Below are 21,395 nucleotides of genomic sequence, written 5' to 3'. Positions count from 1 at the left end.
GGCTCTGTGTTCTGGGAGGCTGACCTCTGCATATTGTCCAGGGGCTCCCCGCCCACTGACTTCTTGTTGGGTTCAGCCAATGGAAGGCACTGGCATAAGATGGGTGGGTAGGAGGAGAATGAGGTTGGGGTTGTTCCCCTCCAGACCCTCTCGCTGAAGACACCTGCCAGGCAGCTCTCCTCTCCTTATAGTGTCTCTCTGGGTTCTGGAAAAGACTCCCGCCCCTTGCTCCTTCAGGCCCAAGGTGGTGAGGGCTCCCCTCTGTTACTAGTCCAATGTTACTACACTATCCTGGGTTAGTTTCTCTATGCTATGCTCTGCCCGCACTTTTGTAAATAGCCCCCTTACTAAATTCTCCTAATAATCCAGTTTGAGTGGATCCTCTATTTATTACCAGGATCCTGAAAAATGCAGGATCTTTCTGCATTTTTGCACTGCCAATCTTTGAATGTAGCTTCCCCCCATGCTGGCTCCCTTGTGGTCACAAGATGGCTGCTGTAGCTCTGGCCATCACATCACCCAGACCTGACAAAGGTCAGAGACACTAGAGTGTATCTCTTGCCACATATCCCCCTTTCAGAAAACTCCCCACACCTTGCAATTATTTAATTTAATTTATTATTATTATTATTATTATTATTATTACTGAGATGGAGTCTTGCTGTGTCGCCCAGGCTGGAGTGCAGTGGTGCGATCTTGGCTCACTGCAAGCTCTGCCTCCTGGGTTCATGCCATTCTCCTGCCTCAGCCTCCTGAGTAGCTGAGACTATAGGCACCCGCCACCATGCCCGGCTAATTTTTTGTATTTTTAGTAGGGATGGGATTTCACCGTGTTAGCCAGGATGGTCTCAATCTCCTGACCTCGTGATCTGCCCACCTCAGCCTCCGAAAGTGCTGGGATTACAGGTGTGAGCAACAGCACCTGGCCTATTGTTATTATTATTTTTTGAAGATGAAGTCTCACTGTCGCCCAGGCTGGAGTGCAATAGTACGATCTTGGCTCCCTGCAACCTCTGCCTCCTGGGTTCAAGTGACTCTCATGTCTCAACTTCCCAAGTAGCTGGGATTACAGGTGCATGCCACTACTCCTGGTTAATTTTTGTCTTTTTAGTAGAGACAAGGTTTCACTATGTTGGACAGGCTGGTCTTGACCTCCCGACTTCAAGTGATACCCCCGCCTTGGCCTCCCAAAGTGCTGAGATTACGGGCATGAGCCTCTGTGTCCAGCCTAATTTTAATTTTTAATTTTTATGGGTACATAGTAGATGTATATGTTTATGGGGCACATTAAATATTTTGATACAGGCATACAATGTGTAACCACATCAGGGTAAATGAGATATCCATCACCTCAAATATTTATCCTTCCTTTGTGTTACAGACATCTATTCTTTTAGTTATTTTATAATGTATAATAAATTTTCATTGACCGATATGGTTTGGTTGCATCCCCACCCAAATCTCATCTTGAATTCCCACATGCTGTGGGAGGGACCCAGTGGGAGGAAATTGAATCATGCGGGCAGGTGTTTCCTGTGCTGTTCTCATGATAGTGAATAAGTCTCATAAGATCTGATGGTTTTAAAAAGGGAGTTTCCCTGCACAAGCTCTCTTCTCTTGTCTGCCACCATGTGAGATGTGCCTTTCATCTTCTGCCATGATTGTGAGGCCTCCCCACCCACGCGGAACTGTAAGTCCATTAAACCCCTTTCTTTTGTAAATTGTCCAGTCTTGGGTATGTCTTTATCAACAGTGTGAAAACGGACTAATACATTGACTGTAGCCACCTTGTTGTGCCGTCAAATACTAGATCTTGTTCATTCTATCCAACTCTATTTTGTACCCATTAATCATCCCCACTTCCTCCCTGCTCCCACTACCCTTCCCAACCTCTAGTAACCATCATTCTCCTGTCTATCTCCATGAGTTCAATTGTTTTAATTTTCAGCTCTCAAATAAGTGAGAACATGTGAAGTTTGCCTTCCTGTGCTTGGCTTATTTCACTCAACATAATGACCTCTGGTTCCATCCATGTTGCTGCAAATGACAGAATCTTATTCTTTTTTTTTTTTTTTGGGACGGAGTCTCGCTCTGTCGCCCATGCTGGAGTGGGAGTGGAGTGATCTCGGCTCACTGCAAGCTCCACCTCCCAGGTTCACACCATTCTCCTGCTGGGACTACAGGCACCCGCCACCATGCCTGGCTAATTTTTTGTATTTTTAGTAGAGACAGGGTCTCACCTGTTAGCCAGGATGGTCTCAATCTCCTGACCTCATGATCTGCCCGCCTCAGCCTCCCAAAGTGCTGGGCATAAGCCACGGCGCCCAGTCGGATCTCATTCTTTTTACAGCTGAATAGCACTCCATCGTGTATATATACCATATTTTCTTTACCTATTCATCTGTTGATGGACACTTAGGTTGCTTCCAAATCTTAGCTTTTGTGAACAGTGCCCCAGTCAACATGGGAGTACAGATATCTCTTTGACATACTGATTGCCAGTGGGATTGCTGGATTGTATGGTAGCTCTATTTTTAGTTTATTGAGAAACCTCCAAACTGTTCTTCATAGTGTTTATACTGATTTACATTTTCAGCAGTGTACGAAGTTCCCCCTTCCTCCACATCCTCTCTAGCATTTGTCATTGCCTATCTTTTGGACAAAAGCCATTTTGACTGGTGAGAGGATATCGCTTGTAGTTTTGATTTGCATTTCTCTGATGATCAGTGATGTTAAGCACCTTTTCATATACTTGCTTGCCATTTGTATTTCTTCTTTTGAGAAATGTCTGTTCAGATCTTTTGCCAGATGAAATTTAAAAACCGGATTATTAGACATTTTCCTATTGAGTTGTTTGAGTTCCTTATATATTCTAGTTATTAATCCCATGTTAGATGGGTAGTTTGCAAATATTTTCTCCCATTCTGTGGATTGTCTCTTCACTTTGTTCATTGTTTCCTTTGCTGTGCAGAAGGCTTTTAACTTGATGAAATCTCATTTGTCCATTTTTGCTTCGGCCTGTGCTTGTAAGATATCACTCAAGACATCTTTGTCCAGGCCAGGCAAAGTGGCTCATGCCCATGATTCCAGCACTTTGTGAGACCCAGGTAGGAGGATAACTTGAGCCCAGAAGTTCGAGACCAGCCTGGGTAGCATAGTGGAGACTGTGCCTCTACCAAAAAAAAAAAAAGAGAGAGAGAGAGAGAAAAGAGGAACTTTTATCCAGTCCTGAGAGTTTCCCCAATGTTTCCTTTTAGTAATTTCATAGTTTGGGGTCTTAGATTGAAGTCTAATCCATTTTGATTTGATTTGTGTATATGGTGAGAGTCAGGGGTCTAGTTTCATTCTCATGTGTCCCTTTGAAGAGTGAAGAAACTTTCTCCTAAAAGTTGTCCCAGCAGATTTTTTTCCACATATCATTGGCCAGAATCATGTCACAGATCTATGTTTAATTAAATCACCAGCAAGACAGCAAGGGCCACAACGACTGGTTCAGATCAGCCAAGATCCACTTTCTGAAGCTGGGGCTGGGGTCAGCTTCCCCTAAAACGCATAGTTCTAGAAAGGAAGATGGAGGGTTCCTAGACAAAACAAGAGTGGTGAGTGCTAAGAGGGAGGAAAAATCAAGATTGGGGAAAGGGCTATTGGGTGTCTACAAGTGCCGGAGCAGTTGAGTTGGAAAAGGATTCGTAAATTGGCTGAATGGCCCTCACCGGCTGGACACCCCAGTGGATCTGAATAGGTTACCTCCTTGGCAGAGACCGTGGGAGCATGTCAGTCTCAGTCTGTTCTCAGTTGCTATAACAGGATACCACTGACTAGGTCAGACATGGTGGCTCACACCTGTAATCCCAGCACTTCGGGAGGTTGAGATGGGTGGATCACTTGAGGTCAGGAGTTTGAGACCAGCCTGGCTAATGTGGTGAAATCCCTGTCTCTACTAAAAAAATGCAAAAATTAGCTGAGCATGGTGGTGCATGCCTGTAATCCCAGTTATTATAGGCTGAGGCAGGAGAATCACATGAACCCAGGAGGTGGAGGTTGTAGTGAGCTGAGATCACGCCATTGCACTCCAGCCTGAGTGACAGCATGAGGCTCCATCTCAAAAACAAACAAACAAACAAACAAACAAACCAAACAAGCCCAAACACCAAAACACAGAGGGGGACATTACATGGTAAGAGGGCAAGAGTGTGATGTCAGCTCAGGTCTCTCTTCCTCTTCTTATAAAGCCTCCAGTCTCATCATGGGAGTACCACCTTGATGACCTTATCTAATCCTAATTACTTCCCAAAGCCCTCACTACCTCCAATCAACATATGAATTTTGGGATTATGTTTCCAACACATGAAATTTGGGGTGCACATTCCAACCAGGGCAGAACACTTCTAGGAGCACCTGGCTGATAGAGAAGTGTCCCCAGAGGCTCTGCTTCGATGACAGGACATGAATGTTCATTATCAACAAACCTCAGTGTTTATATGTAAAGAGGTATTACTAAATTGGAAACAGAGTGTTCCTCTGATCATGCCGAATATGCCCTTCAGTAGGTCAAACGTTCCCCTGCAAGGCTGTTTTCACAATTCATTGGCTTGGGAAACATTTGTACAATAATAAACTGCCAACCTGAGAAGAATTAGTCAAATTTCCATCTATAATATGGACCTAAATTCATCATATTTGATGTTATTAAAAGAACAAGAGAAAGGAAAAAGATCTCCTTTCATCTCCACTGCCCTCCATCTAGGGCCAGCCCAGAAGCTCTGGGCCACCCACTCCCTAGCTTTCTCTGGGCAGCATCCCAGAGGCTGGATCTTCATAGCCCTTCCCCACCTACCAAAACGTGGAGGATTTTTGTCCCAATCCTGCTGAGAGCAGCTGCAGAGCCCAATCTCCCCTGATTACTGTGGTGTATCTGGGGTGTGGAGAGAGGAGCCATCCTGTTGGGAGGAACCTGGAGACTAAAATTGGAGGCGGGTGGGAAAGTCTGAGGATTATTATGGTCATGTGGTTGGCGGTGAGACCCAGCCCAGATGTTGGCCTTGGATAGAGTGAAGCCGGCACAAGGCAGGATGCTAAGCTAGGCCAGACCAAGATGAACTTCTTAAGGCAGGAGTGTATCTGATCACCCATCTCCTGGGAGCAAAATGATTAATGCCCATTTAGCAGGCATTAAAAAAAGTATCTGAGCTGAGGGGATCCATTCAGCTGACTGTCTTGGACTTGGTGCCCTGCCTACCAGGAACCCAGACTCTCACACAAGGCCTCTGCCACTTCAAATCTTGTGTATTTTCCCACTTGGGTGCCTGCCATGCTTATATTCAATTATTTAACAGCTATCTATTTAGCATCTACTATGTGCTAGGTGCTATTGATGAAGCATTGATCACAACAGATCAAAGTGCCTGCTCTGTTGGAGCTTACATTTTAGTTGAGGGATATAGCCCATCTGCAACATAAATACGCAAAATATACAGTATGTTTGGAGTCTCTAAGTGCTATAAAATTAAGTAGAGAGAAGGATAGAAACTATGGGTCAGGGTAACAGTTTTAGATGGGATGGCCAAGGAAGGTGTATTAGGCTGTTCTTGCACTGCTATAAAGGAATACCTGAGACTGGGTAATTGATAAAGAAAAGAGGTGTAATTGGCTCATGGTTCTGGAGGCAGTACCAGCATGGATGCAGCATCTGCTTCTGGTGCGGGCCTCAGGAACCTTACAATGATCCCAGAAGGCAAAGCAGGTGCAAGAGAAAGCAGGAACAAGGGTGGGGGGAGTTGCCACATACTTTTAAATAACTGGATCTCACATGAACTTAGGGCGAGAACTCACTTATCACCAAGGGGATGGTGCTAAACCATTCATGAGGATCCGATCCCATGATCCAATCACCTCCCACCAGGTCCCACCTCCAACACTGGGGATTACATTTCAACATGAGATTTGGAGGAGACAAACATCCAAACTATATGAGAGGCTGGGCGTGGGGACTCACGCCTGTAATGCCAGCACTTTGGGAGGCCAAGGAGGGTGGATACCTGAGGTCAGGAATTCAAGACCAGCCTGGCCAACATGTTGAAACTCCATCTCTACTAAAAATACAAAAATTAGGCCGGGCGTGGTGGCTCAAGCCTGCAATGCCCGCACTTTGGGAGGCCGAGACGGGCGGATCACGAGGTCAGGAGATCGAGACCATCCTGGCTAACACGGTGAAACCCTGTCTCTACTAAAAAAAAAAAATACAAAAATTAGCCGGGCGTGGTGGCGGGAGCCTGTAGTCCCAGCTACTTGGGAGGCTGAGGCAGGAGAATGGCGTGAACCCGAGAGGCGGAGCTTGCAGTGAGCTGAGATCCGGCCACTGCACTCCAGCCTGGGTGACAGAGCGAGACTCCATCTTAAAAAAAACAAAAAACAAAAAACAAAAAACACAAAAATTAGATGAGCATGGTGGTGGGCACCTGTAATCCCAGCTACTCGGGAGGCTGAGGCAGGAGAATTGCTTGAACCCAGGAGGCAGAGCTTGCAGTGAGCTGAGGTCACGCCACTGCAAACACAGTGAGACTCTGTCTCAAAAAAACAAAAACTATAGGAGAAAGCATACTGAGAAAGTGATATTTGAGGAAGTAAGACGTGAGAATTTTGGGAAAGAAGAGTTTTCTGGTAAAGGGGGTAGATGATGAGAAATTACTTACTGGGTAATTGTACAGTGTTTTTGGGTACCTTAAAAGTCCTGACCTGACCACTATACAATCTATGCATGTAACAACATTGCACTTGTATCCTATATATTTGTATGAAAAATAAATAAATAAAAATTGGGGAAGGGGGAAAAGGCAGATGCAAGCACACTTAAAAAAAAAAAAGTTTGCTGGTGAAGGGAGGAGCAAGTGCAAAGGCCCTGGGGTAGAGCCCTAGATGCTTTCTACTTGTCTCTCCAGACTCACTTTCCATCCTTCTCTACCCACCGTCCTAGAGGGCTAACTTATGTAGGCTGCATTCATGGACTCTTTGCATCCTGGCTTCCAGTTAGGTTCCATTGATGGAAGGCACAGCAGGACAGAGACTGGGAACAGAGTGAGGTCAGAACATGTAGGCTGTTTCCCTGCAGGGTCTTTGAGAACTAACTGCAACCCTCTGCTGAAGGCCACAGCTCCTGTCTATACCCTTTCCATAGCAACCGTCTCTGGGTTCTGTTTTCTGCTTCTTTCCCTTGTTGGCTGTTTGCTTGGAGCCAAGGAGCCTCCAGCCTCCATGGTGGTGAGCTCTGCTCCCAGACCACTGGGAGCACAGGAGGAACTGCACAGTGACACGGCACACACTCAACCGATTAACAGTGTCACACGCATGGCTTCTCTCACGGGAACCGGCCAGCCAACAACTCGACAGCATCACGGGGTCTTTTGGAGACACAATTTGCCTCCCAAAGTGGTTTGAATGGTGGCCATTTAGGTGCAGAGGCAGACCAGTGGGAAGCTGCTAGGTAGAAGTAACCTCTTAGGACTGTGTTCAACCTAGGTAGGTCTTCTTGGGGCCTGCAAGTACCGGCTTTAGTCACTCAGAGAGCTTTCCCAGGTAAGCCTTCCTGGCTGGCAGGTTTGGGTTATAATTCTTGCAGTTGCAAGTACCCCAAACCCATCTCATACTAGAAAAGAAAGAGGAGGAGTAGAGGGAAGAGGAGGAAGAGAATGAGGCAGGGGCGAAGAAGAAGGAAAAAGAGGGAGACAGGAAGAAAAGGGGGAGGTAATGGTGATATTGGTTTTTTCACAGGGACGTTCTATGGGTGAACTTCATTGACTTCAGGAATAACTGGATGTAGAGACTTAATGTCTTCAATTCTTTCCCCCACTTCCCTCATCTCCCAGATCTGCTTCTCCTTGAGTAGGTATCATTCTAAGGCAGGCTTCCTTAAAACATGACTACTGGCAGCTTCAGTCTTATTTTTTCTAGCCAGTATAGCCACCCCTGACAGAAGGAGAACCTCTCTTTTCCAATGATTTCATCAAAACTCCCATAGGGGACCAGGTGTGGTGGCTCACGCCTGTAATTCCAGCACTTTCGGAGGCCGAGGCAGGGGGAACACCTAAGGTCAAGAGTTCAAGACCAGCCTGGCCAACTTGGTGAAACCCCGTCTCTACTAAAAATACAAAAAAAAAAAAAAAAAAAAATTGGCCAGGTGTGGTGGGGAGCACCTGTAATCCCAGCTACTTGGGAGGCTGAGTCAGGAGAATTGCTTGAACTCAGGAGGTGGAGTTTGCAGTGAGCCAAGATCGCACCACTGCACTCCAGCAAACGACGGAAGGCAGGGGTGTTGGGAAACTCCCATAGGGTTCTCATTGGCTTGGCCCGGGGTGGGTCAGCTACAGTAACCCAATTGGCTGAGAGTAGGGGTGAGGTGATCCCGAAAGGATAATTGATGTGGTATTGCCAAAAGAAGGGAGAACAGACGTTGGGCCCCCAAAACCCGCCCATGCCCACTATCACTGGGGTGACTATATAACTTATTATTATCCAAGCCAGGATCTTTTGAGAGTGAAAGAGGACACTTTTAACAATTCTGCCAGGACAACAGGCTTAGACTGTCCTGGGAAAGTACTGTCATCCTAACTATAGCAGCCAAGAGCCAGGGAGCCCCGTCTGAGCACTGTGTCCTGCAAACTCAATCTCTTGGGCTCTCTGGGCACAGGCAGGAGAGGAAGGGAAGGTGCTCAGGCTCAGATCTCAGGAGAAGAAGAGGGTGGCTGGGTAGGGGGAGGACACATTGGGAGACAAGTCCCAGTTCTCCACATCTACCCAAACTGCCTCACCCCGACCTCCCACTACCACCTGCTGTTCACATTGTGTCTCCTCCCCGTGCTAGGAATGCCCTTCCTATGCTCTTTAGACTCCAGGGCTCTTCTCTAGATCTCCACTCTCTGGGGGGCATCCTTTAACACCCGTCCTGCCCCAGCCTCCTCACAGCTCCTGCAGCATCTCCAGACTTATCACAGGATCTGTCTAGGGTATGACCCCCATCTCTACCATGGGGCAGGGGTTTGCTGTGGGTCTTGCTTGTCTCCCAGTCCCCTTTGCCCACAGCCCCCAGCAGGGCTCACTGAAAGTCCTGGGCTGATGATTCTGCTGGGCTAAGCCCTCTCAGCTGTCTCCATCTCTCCAGCCCAGAGCCCTCTCCCCTCCCCAGCACTTCTGCCCCTGCTCCTGGTATTGATCACTAGGGAATCCTAGCCAAAGAGCTTCTCACGCAAAGGCATGCAAACTTTGACCCAGGATTGAGTGTACAGCTCCAGGCCAAGGTCCTCTAATCTCCTGCTCAACTCCCTCCTTCTCTGCCCAGTGCTCAGTGTGGGCCCCCTTCCTGTTATTGTGAACTATTAGCCAAGACAGGGCTTGGTGATGAGAAGTATAACATCTCTTATAACCCCAGTACACCAGTCCAGGGGTATGGAGAGGTGGGGGGCCCTCGCCCAAGGGCTGAGTCTGTCTACCTTTGGCTCCCTGGAGCTTCACTCATAATCTGGGATGATAAGTTATAGTGAGAAGAACCCTGGCCTAGAAGCAAGAAGCTGGAGTTCTAGGCTCTGCTGTGATTTGCCATGTGTACTTGGGCCTTTTCTTTTCTGGCACCCATCTCTCCACCTAAGAAGTGAGAGAGGAATTGGCTTTATTAGTTAATGAATTTTTGATGAGTCAAGAGCCTCTTAGATAATGCAAGCAAAGCAATGCACTTTCTATCAAGAGAAGGGTCCCTGGTCGGGAGCCCCAGCACTAGATGGTCTTCCAGCCCTGGTGACCAGGCTGCCATGATTCTCCAGAGCTGGGGCATTGGTGGGGACCCTGGGAAGCTGAAGAAGAGGTTGTCTGCAGAGCACGCTGGAGGATCTAGGAGTGCCTTGCTTTCCACTTCCTTGCCATGGCTTCCACACAGGCTCATTCTACTCTCTGTGGCTCTAGCTCCAACTAGGATTGAAGGACAGACCTCTCTTGGGTACCATGAAGCTCCTCAGATGGAATCAAAGATGCAGAGGGTAGAGTGATTGGAAGAATGCTGAGAAAGCCCAGCAATACTTCCCTTGTCTCCTGCCTGTTCTGTTGCCTAAATTTCACCATTATAGCATCAGCACTTTGGACATCTCTCTTGCCATTTGGCCTGTGTATAGCATAGCTGTGTCTAACTCCTTTACCAGTTGTTAATATCTTGCCCGGACTTGGCGTATCAGATCAGTTTCCCGCAGGTTGGTTTTCCTTGTTAGAGCATACCGAAAGAAGTGGCAGGTTGGGTCGGGGTTATAGCAAGTATCCAGCGTCCTAAGAATTACCATGGAGAAGTGCTGGAAACAGCGACCAGGAGAAACCTAATTTTCTGTGGGGAGAATCCAGAAAGGCATCCCAGAGGAAGGGATGTTTTATCTGAGACTCAAGGTAGGGGACACTAGAACTAGAAGGATGCAGGCTTGGGAGGTTCTGCTAAAGATTGTCATTCCCATCTTCCGAGTGGTGGGAGCTACCAAAGAGGTTTAAGCAAGGTGGTGACGGAATGAGATTTTGCGTTTTTAACAGGAACACTCTGGGTGCCACAGGATGGAGAAGTAATTGGAAGGAGCAAAAGGCAAATGGAAACCTAGGTGGAGACTAAGTACTCCAGGGAGCAATGATGGGCCCTGGAGGAGTTGTGGCAGTGGAGCTGGATAGATGCCAAAGTGGAGAAATGTGCCTCCTATTCTTAGCACAGTAGTCCGAGTGACCTTGCTTCTCTTACACCCCAGCAATGTCTCTACCTCGCACAGAGGAAGTTTGATGTTTCTCAATGGGGTGCTCCCTGCACATGGGGCAGGGTGCTGTCCCTCATGGGCATCCCATCACCCTGGACTACATGCCAGGAGAACTCCCCTGTCAGATGACCTCTGCACATCCCTGGTACTGCTCTGTCCTTCAAGAACCACTGTGGTGGGGGGTGGGGGGAGGCTTTGATTTTCCTTGTTCCCTCTAACAGTTGCAGTCTTTTTTTTTTTTTTTTTTTTTTTTGAGACAGAGTCTTGCTCTGTCACCCAGGCTGGAGTGCAGTAGCATGATCTCAGCTCATGGCAACATCCACCTCCCAGGTTCAGGCAATTCTCCTGCCTGACTCCATGCCCCCCAACCACCACTACCCGCCCCCCCCCCCACCAGTATCTGGGATTACAGGTGAGCAACACCACGCCTGGCTAATTTTTGTATTTTTAGTAGAGATGGGGTTTTGCCATATTGGCCAGGCTGGTCTTGAACTCCTGACCTCAGGTGATCCTCCCGACTCGGCCTCCCAAAGTCCTGGGATTACAGGCATGAGCCACCGCACCTGCCCAGGTACACTCTTTACCCAGATATCTATGCGCGTTGATTCTTGACTCCACACTCCTGCCTCTCTCCGCAAGACGGTCCCTGACCACCTTGTTTTGAATTGCAATCTGCCCTCACATAATCCCCACGCCTTTTCTGTTTATTTTTTTTCCGACAGCTCTTTTTACCCTCTGACATTCTCTAGATTTGGGGCATACTACTTGTCTCCTTCCATCAGAATGTAAGCTCCACGAGATTAGGAGTTCTGTCAGCTGTGTTCCCTTCTCTGTCAATCGCCAGCGCCTCCGAACAGCTCATGGCTTGCTCGGTAAATTATTTGTGCAATGCATGAGGCCGCATATGACCGGAATAGGAGGTGAGGGGATTGTTTTCTGGCCTGGACCAGCGACTGACGGTGGTGCCATCTGGTTGGGGAGGACGTCGGGGATGGTGGGTAACGATGTTAGTTGGGGCCAGGTTGAGCTAGACAAGCAAATACAACTTTTTTTTTTTTTTTTTTTTCCTGGAAACCCTGGAGGCTCGGGAGGGCGGGACAGCGTCGGAGGCAGGCAGCTAGACCATGCCACGTGGCGCTGGGGCTTGGTGTCCTGCCACAGGCGTGGACCGAAAATGCCGACACACGCAGACTGTCTCTCCTCGAAGGCAGAAGCTGCACGCAGACCTGGACCCTTTGCACCGCACCGCCTTATTCAATGGCGCACCCGCCACCCTTCAACAGTTCTTCTCCCTCCACCCCAACCCCACGCCGCGCGCGAGGCTGGCCCTTTAAGAGCCCGGCCCCGACTCCCTTCCACCTCGCGTGACTGCGAGACCCGCGCCGGGCCGGGGAATGGGGCGGCCGGGTGGCTGCGCTGGCCTCCGGTCCTTCTCACGCAACGCCTGGGCACCGCGCCCCCGGGCCAGGTGGGGCGGGGACGGGCTGCCTGACCTCTGCCCCATAGAGGGATGTCGCTGGCGCACGCAAGCTAGCCGGGGGTGGGGTGGGGTGGGGGCTCCGCGACAGATGCCCACTCCGTGGTCCCTGGCCCCCAGAGTCTTTCCTCGGCCCCCCGCGGCCGGATTTCTATGCTCCGCCAATCAAAGCACTAGCAACTCCGGGAGCCAAGAGGGACCCTCAAGGGCTGGTGGATCCTGGCTGGAGGGACCGCGGGGTTGCAATCAGGACGAAGGCGATCCTAGAGGCGGTGCGGAGCCGCTAGTGAGCGCTCAGCGAACCTGCGCCTTTGCCATCCATTCAGATCCTTCAATCAAGAGGCGCGAACCTCAGCTAGTAGCCCGGGCTCTGGGGGACAGGGCCAGCCCCGCGGCGCCTCTGGCCTTCCGCCGCCCGTGACCTCAGGACTGGGGTCGTAGCACTTCTCACGCGAGCCGGGACTCAGTAACCCCGGGAAGGAGGTCACCACGCGGCAGCCCCGCCCCCGCCTGCCGAGTCCGGGTAGACTGTAGCGCTGGGGAGGCATCTGCACGCCCAGTGTTCTGGTGGGTGCAAAAATGACGAAGAGAAGTCCCCGTGCCCCAGGATGGAGCTTCCCGTACCCTCTCTTAGTTCTGTCCTGGGACTTCTCCCTCAAACCCCCTTCTCGGCTGGTTTCTGCATTGCCCTTGGGACGCCTTGGAATTGGGGCTTCCAGGTGTCCCCAGCCCTCACCCCTCTATGTACAGGCACCGAGATGAGGTGTCCCATAGTGGGTTCTTGCCCAACCCCCGTGCCCTACCCCACCCCCCCGCCCTCCCCCATCCCTCCCACTCTCCCCCACCCCCTTGCCCTCCTCCACCTTTTCCTCCTATCCCAGAGAGACCAGCCCAGTTCAGGCTGCTCCTCCCTCCATCTCAGCGCTCCAGGGAAGGAGGCTGGCCACACGTACGAGCCCGCCTATAAAGGTAGCTGTGCTTTCACCCTCACCCTGAAGGTGACAGTTCCTTGGAACCTTCCTTGAACCTTGTGATCCCAGGCTCTAAGAGTCCACTCTTCCCAGCTCAGCTCAGTACCTCCTTACAGCCACAGGTGAGTTGCTGGGGGGCTTCTGGCTTGCCCCTTCTCTCCCAATAAAAGGAACATTTTGGTGCCTCCAGGACTTCCTAGGTAGCTACCTGTCTAGCACCTCCAAAAAGGGAGGCTCAGAATGTTTTTAGTGATCAGGCAGTCTAGCTCTCTAGTGGGGAAACTGAGGCCAGGGGAAGAGGAGGACTTGCCCATGGTCCCACAGCTGGTACCAGACCTCTAGATACGAATGGCGTCTCATTCAGGACTTCAGGACCCAGGCTCCAGCTCCATCCCCTAGTAAGTGACTCCCTGCCCACCATGGGGCTTCCCCATCAAGGCCACCTGGCAGGCTGGAATATGTGCAGCCCCTCCCTCAGGCTTTCTGATGACAGGCGCTTCTCCTTGGGTGGGCAGGATGAAAGGAGGGGATTGACTGGGTTCTTACCAGCTATACCCTGCCCTAGCCTAAGAAGCTACCCCTGGCAGATTTTACCCTCCCAAGGGTGGCTTGTCAGTGCTGAGATGTCCTAGACAGCTGAGACAATAGAGGCAGATCTGTGCAGGAGTCCTAGGCCTTTCCTATCTCATTGACCATCTTCTTTGTCCTTTGCTGGTAGACAATCAGGGTGACAGATTGCCAATTGCAGGGAGCTGGAAATACCAGTCCCTAAAAACTCACCAGTCACATCTCCCTTGGCCTCCTACCATCTTACAAAGGCTGCAGGTCCTTGGGACACCCATTGTGCAGAAGGGGACACCATGGCACACCAAAGCCTGGTACTGTCCCCTGTTCACTCTGGGATCTAGTGTGATTTAGCCCCTCCAGGAAGCCTCCCTCCACTATAATACTTGTGGTAGGGACCATCCATCTCCCTGTCTTGTGGTTCTCCTGTGGGGAGCCTCACTGGTAAGACTGTCAGCTTCCCCACGGCAGATCTGAGTTTTCTCTTCCCTCTGGATCCAGCTGGGCACTCTGAACTGAGAGATCTTGTGTCACCCTCTCTCAAGTGTTGAGGTTGGACCCCAGAAAAGTAAAATGTGCAGTCCAAGATCACTTTGACTAGAATGTTGGGTCTACTGACCTCCAGTCCAGGGTAGCAGGCAGATGCCTGATATGTTGGAGTGGTTTATGAATTTACACACCCTTTTTAGGTCAAGCTTACAGAGAAAGTATTGCCTCAGTTTCCTTTCAGTTTAGATCCATTCCTGATTTCCCTGATTCCAGTCTGGGGTTTTCTTACAGCCTAGTGGGAACCTTCCATTTATTCTCTGTTCTCTGGTAACCTGCAAAAGGGGGAGGTCCAAACTGTTCATTCATTGAGAATTGAGCCAAAAAAACCAAAAAACAAAAAACAAAAAACCCTGGCCTGGATTTCTCTGACTAAAGAGCTCAATCTAGCTGGTCTCCAGCTGCCTTTAAACTGTGGGTCAGTTGAACTCAGAGAGCTGGGGTTGAGAGCAATGTGGTTTGGGAAGTGGCCATCCTGTCCCCTGTCTCTTCTTCACTCTGTCCTGGGGTCTGGTGGGATTTCCTGCATCCTAGGATTGAGCAGCAGAGAACTGAGGGTTCTGGGAAAATTCCTTCATTGATCTGACCACTCTTCGAAAGGAGGTACATGTGACAGCAGCTGGAAATTTCCAGGGAAGTGTCCCTAAGGAGTCTGAGTCCTGGCTCTGTCACTGATTGCTGGGGGACTTTGGGCAAGTCAGTGCTGCTTCCCCCAAATGTTAAATGAGGCTAAAGGATCAGATGATCCCTACTTCCCCTGAGAACATGGTTTTCCTAAGTGTAGTGGGTAGGACTTGGGGTGATACACATTGATTATGTATTTATTTTAATGTGTTAGGGGAAAAATCAAAGTTGTACTTTCACACAGATATTGTTTATGATGATATGTAGATAGATTTACAGTCGATTTTAGGAAAATGTGAAGTAAGTAACAGTACTGGTACTATGTGCAAATCACAGATTGACATTGGAAGATGTCATTTTAGATTGGTATAGCAGTTAAGAGAAAGCATTCTGGAATTAGGCAACTTGGCTTGGGAGTCTGCATCCAACACTTTCTGGCTGTGTGACCTTGGGCAAGTTACTTATCTTCTCTGAGCCTCACTGCAGCCTACTTCATAGATTTGTGGCTAGTGCTGAATGAAGAAAGACTGTGAAATTCTTAGCCCACAGTGATAGCTCAACAACTTCTCCCCTCCTCATCCTCTTCTTCATGCTCAGTAAGCAGTTCTGGTGGAAAGGTTTCCCCTTTCCCTGATACTCTAGGATGTTGGCTCTTCTCGTTCCCCAATCTGATGGCTTGATTTTTTTTTCTTCCTGCTCCTTCTCTCAGCAGCCACCTCCAAGATCCCTACACTGATCATGCTTTTCCGAATCTCCATGTCGGCCACGGAGTTTCTTCTAGCCTCTCTCATCTTCTGTCTAGTATTCTGGGTAATCAGGGCCTCAAGACCTCGGGTCCCCAAAGGCCTGAAGAATCCACCAGGGCCATGGGGCTGGCCCCTGATCGGGCACATACTAACCCTGGGAAAGAACCCACACCTGGCACTGTCAAGGATGAGCCAGCGGTATGGGGACGTGCTGCAGATTCGCATTGGCTCCACACCTGTGCTGGTGCTGAGCGGCCTGGACACCATCCGGCAGGCCCTGGTGCAGCAGGGCGATGATTTCAAGGGCCGGCCCAACCTCTACAGCTTCACCCTCATCAGTAATGGCCAGAGCATGTCCTTCGGCCCAGACTCTGGACCAGTGTGGGCTGCCCGCCGGCGCCTGGCCCAGAATGGCCTGAAAAGTTTCTCTATTGCCTCTGACCCAGCCTCTTCATCTTCCTGCTACCTGGAGGAGCATGTGAGCAAGGAGGCTGAGGTCCTGATCAGCAAGTTGCAGGAGCAGATGGCAGGGCCTGGGCACTTTAACCCCTACAGGTATGTGGTGATATCAGTGGCCAATGTCATCTGTGCCATTTGCTTTGGCCAGCGCTATGACCACAACCACCAAGAACTGCTTAGCCTAGTCAACCTGAGTAATAATTTCGGGGAGGTGGTTGGCTCTGGAAACCCAGCTGACTTCATCCCTATTCTTCGCTACCTGCCCAACCGTTCCCTTAATGGCTTCAAGGACTTGAATGAGAAGTTCCACAGCTTCATGCAGAAGATGATCAAGGAGCACTACAAAACCTTTGAGAAGGTACAGTCTGGGGAAAAGCAGGTGGATGGTGGGAAGCCGATGGGGTCAGGGCCTGGGAGGTCAGAGGTAAGAGGAACTGTATGGGGCTTGGCAAGTTCTCAGGGAGGCTTCAACCTGGGATCTTGAAGCCAGTTGTGGAATAGTCTTCTTCCTTGGCAGGGAAATAGAACCTTTTCTTGACCAACCCTTCCATGCTTCCACCAGACAGCAATAGCCACTGAATAGCCATTACATGCCGGACCCTGGGGCAGTTGTTGAGGGAGCCAGGAAGAGTTAAAGAGTTCATCTCCTGGCCTCATAATAGAAAGAAGATAAAGAGCACATCCAGGTGATAACAGTACAAGATGCTGTGTGTCAGCTGTCCCTTGAGTTGGGACTAGCAGCATTCTAAGGTAGTAGGAGACAGCCTTGCAGAGGCAGAGAGAAGCTGGGACAACAGCCTCAGGGGGCATCACCTCCAGAACAAAGATGCTAGGAATAGTGAAGGACCAGACCTGGATGGAGAGGTAGCTCTGGGTTTGAGATCTTGCTCACCTGTGGACTTTCCCTACCTAAGGGCCACATCCGGGACATCACAGACAGCCTGATTGAGCACTGTCAGGAGAAGCAGCTGGATGAGAACGCTAATATCCAACTGTCAGATGAGAAAATCGTTAATGTCGTCTTGGACCTCTTTGGAGCTGGTATGAGTTACCCCATGTGTCCTTCCTGTACTCAAGTGCCCTGACCTGCCGCCTGCCTAACTTCTTCTGTTCTACCCTGTCCAGGGTTTGACACAGTCACAACTGCTATCTCCTGGAGCCTCATGTATTTGGTGACGAACCCCAGGGTACAGAGAAAGATCCAAGAAGAGCTAGGTAGGTAGTGGCTCCCTTCAAAGGGGTCAGTGCCAGGGGCCTGGCCAAGTCTAGGCAGCCCCTGAATCCATCTTGTCCCCTGTGTTCTACAGACACAGTGATTGGCAGGTCACGGCGCCCCCGGCTCTCTGACAGATCCCATCTCCCCTATATGGAGGCCTTTATCCTGGAGACCTTCCGACACTCCTCCTTCGTCCCCTTCACCATCCCCCACAGGTAAGGCCCCATGGAGACACTGCTGTCTGTTACTGGTTTTACTCCAGACCACATACCTGATTAGGGTTAGTGGGAGGGACACAGCGTGGGAGACAGGGAGATTTGCCTGTTGCCCTGAGCCTGACTGAGCTTCCTTTCTCCCTAGCACCACAAGAGACACAAGTCTGAAAGGGTTTTACATCCCCAAGGGGCGTTGTGTCTTTGTGAACCAGTGGCAGATCAACCATGACCAGTAAGTTCAGAGGTGCAGAGGAAAGGCTGGGTCTACCCTCTTAAGCTCTTATATATTATTAATACAATCATTGCATTGATCCTCCTGTCCATGGGCTGCTTGCCTGTCCTCTATCCTTTAGGGTTGGGGCTCCACTCACTTGATGCTTCTGAGCCCTGAGCTGCCACTTCAGTTGTCTTCCTCTGGTTACAGGAAGCTATGGGTCAACCCATCTGAGTTCCTACCTGAACGGTTTATCACCCCTGATGGTGCTATCGACAAGGTGCTAAGTGAGAAGGTGATTCTCTTTGGCTTGGGCAAGCGGAAGTGCATCGGTGAGACCATTGCCCGCTGGGAAGTCTTTCTCTTCCTGGCCATCCTGCTGCAGCGGGTGGAGTTCAGCGTGCCACCGGGTGTGAAGGTGGACATGACCCCCATCTATGGGCTGACCATGAAGCACGCCTGCTGTGAGCACTTCCAAATGCAGCTGCGCTCTTAGGTGCTTGAGAGCCCTGAGGCCTAGACTCGTCTATCTGGTCTGGTTGGGCAGCCAGATCGGCGGGCTGGCCTAAGTGATCTAAGGTTCAGCCTGAAACTTATATAGACACTGATCTGGCTACAGTTTTGCTATCTGGGCTGTGGGCAAGCCTAAGGGATACTGCCTGCCCCTACCCTGGACTTGCCTCTGCACACCCTCCACAGACAACAGGTAAAACAGGGCCACATAGATGCTGATGGAGCCTTCCCAAGTTGTGGTGCTTGAGCCAGGAGGCCTGCTAGGGTTAGGAGGTCCTTAGGCCTCTGAGAAGCTCTGAAGAACTCTCTGGAAGCCCCTGGGCCCAGCAGTTAGCTGGCTCTGTGCAGGTGCTGACTGGCTTGAGCAAGTTAGAGCTGGCCACACCAGGACCCTGTCCAATCTTTGACAATTGGGAGCTGCCAAGAGTGAAGGGAAGAGACAGCCCAGGATACTGGCACAGAGGTAGTCTCACTACTTGAACTAGGCTGAGCAATCTGGCCCTATGGGTCTAGGACACAGTTCCTGGGAATATCGCATTCCTCTGCCCTTCCTGTAGGCAGGAACAAACAGGGCTGCCTTCTGGCCTTGTAAAACCCTTGTTGCTGTCCAGGAGGGCCTGGGGACTTGTGTCTATGGGGAGCAGAGCGCAGAGGCAGTGCACATATTCAGGCACCAGGATTGGGGCTGGAGTGAGGTTGTGGTATTTCAATTACCTTCTATTGGTCTCCATTCTCTACACTCTTGTAATAAAATGTCTATTTTTAATGTTTGTACACAACAATCTTTCTATTCTAGCCTGCATTGTGCTTACATGCCTGCATAAGGTTTAAGAACCATTGATTTAATGTAATAGGGAAAGTTCTAACCCAAGTATCCAAAAATGTGTAAGAACAACTACCTGAGCTAAATAAAGATATTGTTCAGAAATCCTATAGGTGGAGATTTTTAAATTTTAAATGATTCAGCACTCATCTAAATACTTACCCTGAACCCCATTCTGTGTGGGGTTTTACTGTAGGGAGGAAGAAGAGGAGGAACAGTGAAGAGGTGAAGCTGCTGCACTTAGGCAGTCTGTTTAAAGGACAAGACTATTTTTTGAGACAGGGTCTTCAGGTCGTCCAGGCTGGAGTGCAATGGCACCATTTTGTTTCACCATAACCTCCACCTCCTGGGCTCATGCGATCCTCTCACCTCAGCCTCTGAGTAGTTGGGGCCACAGGCACATGCCACCATGGCTAATTTTGTTGTTGTTGTTGTTGCATTTTTTGTAGAGATGGGGTTTCACCATGTTGCCCAGGCTGGTCTCAAACTCCTGAGCTCAAGTGATCCACCCGCCTTACCCTTCCAAAGTGCTGGGATTACAGGCATGAGCCACATCGTCCGGCCAGGAGAAGACTCCTAATCACTATGCTGACTTATTCCCTCTCTAACTTATCACAAATTGATGAACAGTATTCTCTGAATTAGGCAATAAGGATATCAAGTGAATATAATGCAGTCCCTGCTTTCAAGAACCTCCCAAAATGGTTGAGGGAACTGACATATAAACACATCATTCAACTCACTGTGGTCAGAGCTCTACCAGACAGATGCATACGGGAGGTGGGGTCCAGAGCTGGGGGTGGCGCTGGGTGGGGGAGTGGGCACTGGGAGAGACTTTCAGGTCTTTTTGTTTGTTTGTTTGTTTGTTTTTGAGATGGAGTCTTGCTCTGCTGCCCAGGCTGGAGAGCAGTGGCACGATCTCAACTCACTGCAAGCTCCACCTCCCGGGTTCTTGCCATTCTCCTGCCTCAGCCTCCCAAGTAGCTGGGACTACAGGTGCCCGCCACCACGCCCGGCTAATTTTTTGTATTTTTAGTAGAGATGGGGTTTCACTGTATTAGCCAGGATGGTCTTGATCTCCTGACCTCGTGATCCACCTGCCTTGGCCTCCCAAAGTGCTGGGATTACAGGTATGAGCCACCGCGCCCGGCTCCAGGTCTTGAGGATCTCTGAGCCAAGCCTTCCTTGAAGGATGAGAGGCAGTCTCTCACTTGGGACTGATAGCATTAGTTGCTGAAGTCCAAGCGGGTAGGCTCTGGTCACAGTTTTGTGGGGAGAGGGGTTCACAGCTCAGCAGTTGTAATCTGTTCCTCACTCTTCATGCCTGGTTTAGGTTCTGCAACCACATTAGAACCCACATCTCAATGCTGAAAGCCACTGTCCATCTGGGATGGCAGAGTGGTGGTGATGCCAAGTATGTCAGAAGCTGGACCCACATAGCCAGGAGTTGTTCTGACTAATGGGCTGAAGGGAGACACACCTTGGGATGTGACCTCCCTACCCTACCCCAGACCAGCTTTCTTCCTGAAGCATTACATAATGGCCAGCAGTTGCTGTCTATGCATCGTGCTTCCTGGCAGGGGTAGATGGTTCCTGCTCACTAGGAGCTTCAGGCTACTTCAAGGAACAACCAAGTTGAAGTCAGCCTCAGCAACCTGCTGTGTGCGGCGGCGGCGGGGTAGGGGGAGGGGGGAGATGAGAAATTTGGTGCTCAATCATTCTCGTATTGATTTATATTTTCTACTTAATAACTTGCATTTATGCTATATACATAAACAAGTCATGAAAGCATGCTACGTGGAAGAAGTCAGACACAAAAGGCCATGTATTGTATGCCTCCATGTGTATGAAAAGTCCAGAATAGGTAAATTTATAGGGACAGAAAGTAGATGACCGGTTGCCAAGGAATATGGGGCAGGAGGAATTGGGAGATGCAGAGTTTACTTAGGGGTGATGGAAATATTCTAGAATTAAATAGCAGTGACGGTTGAGCAACTTTGTGAATATACTAAAAACCAGTGACTTATGCAGTTCAAAATGGTTTAAATGGTAGAGAAAAGGCCTGGCGCGGTGGCTCATGCCTGTAATCCCAGCTCTTTGGATTGTGATTCGGGGCTTTTTGGAGAAACAGTTATTGTAAATCTGGGATGAGGAATATAAAAGATAAGGCTGAGATGCTTGGTCATACCAGATAGTAAGGATGCTACAAACACTACCAGGAGTTTATCAAGTCATTCTGGAGCTGACTTGAAGAGGCTCCA

General features: G+C 49.8%; 1 protein-coding gene across 7 annotated transcripts; it reads left to right on the top strand.

The window, feature by feature from the left end:
* Positions 1-1,535: 1,535 nt before the first annotated feature.
* Positions 1,536-19,242, top strand: CYP1A1 (cytochrome P450 family 1 subfamily A member 1). Of its 7 annotated transcripts, none has more exons than XM_077937670.1 (11): positions 1,586-1,690; positions 11,516-11,638; positions 11,849-12,234; positions 12,570-12,810; positions 13,166-13,336; positions 15,661-16,511; positions 17,068-17,194; positions 17,279-17,368; positions 17,461-17,584; positions 17,730-17,816; positions 18,009-19,242. In XM_077937670.1, exons 6-11 carry the CDS (start codon positions 15,687-15,689, stop codon positions 18,292-18,294), a joined length of 1,539 nt encoding a protein of 512 aa, XP_077793796.1. In that variant the 5' UTR covers positions 1,586-1,690; positions 11,516-11,638; positions 11,849-12,234; positions 12,570-12,810; positions 13,166-13,336; positions 15,661-15,686; the 3' UTR covers positions 18,295-19,242.
* Positions 19,243-21,395: the final 2,153 nt, after the last annotated feature.

The sequence above is a fragment of the Macaca mulatta genome, chromosome 7 (assembly GCF_049350105.2).
Source record: "Macaca mulatta isolate MMU2019108-1 chromosome 7, T2T-MMU8v2.0, whole genome shotgun sequence".
Taxonomy (NCBI): Eukaryota; Metazoa; Chordata; class Mammalia; order Primates; family Cercopithecidae; genus Macaca; species Macaca mulatta.
The sequence above is the reverse complement of the archived record's forward strand: the minus strand, read 5'-3'. Positions and strand labels throughout refer to the sequence as shown.

Coding starts and splice junctions, on each gene's coding strand:
- CYP1A1 (XM_077937668.1), top strand. CDS start 15,687: ATGCTTTTCCGAATCTCCATGTCGGCCACGGAGTTTCTTCTAGCCTCT. Junction 17,195..17,278: donor CTTGGACCTCTTTGGAGCTG/GTATGAGTTACC, acceptor TACCCTGTCCAG/GGTTTGACACAGTCACAACT. Junction 17,817..18,008: donor TGGCAGATCAACCATGACCA/GTAAGTTCAGAG, acceptor CTCTGGTTACAG/GAAGCTATGGGTCAACCCAT.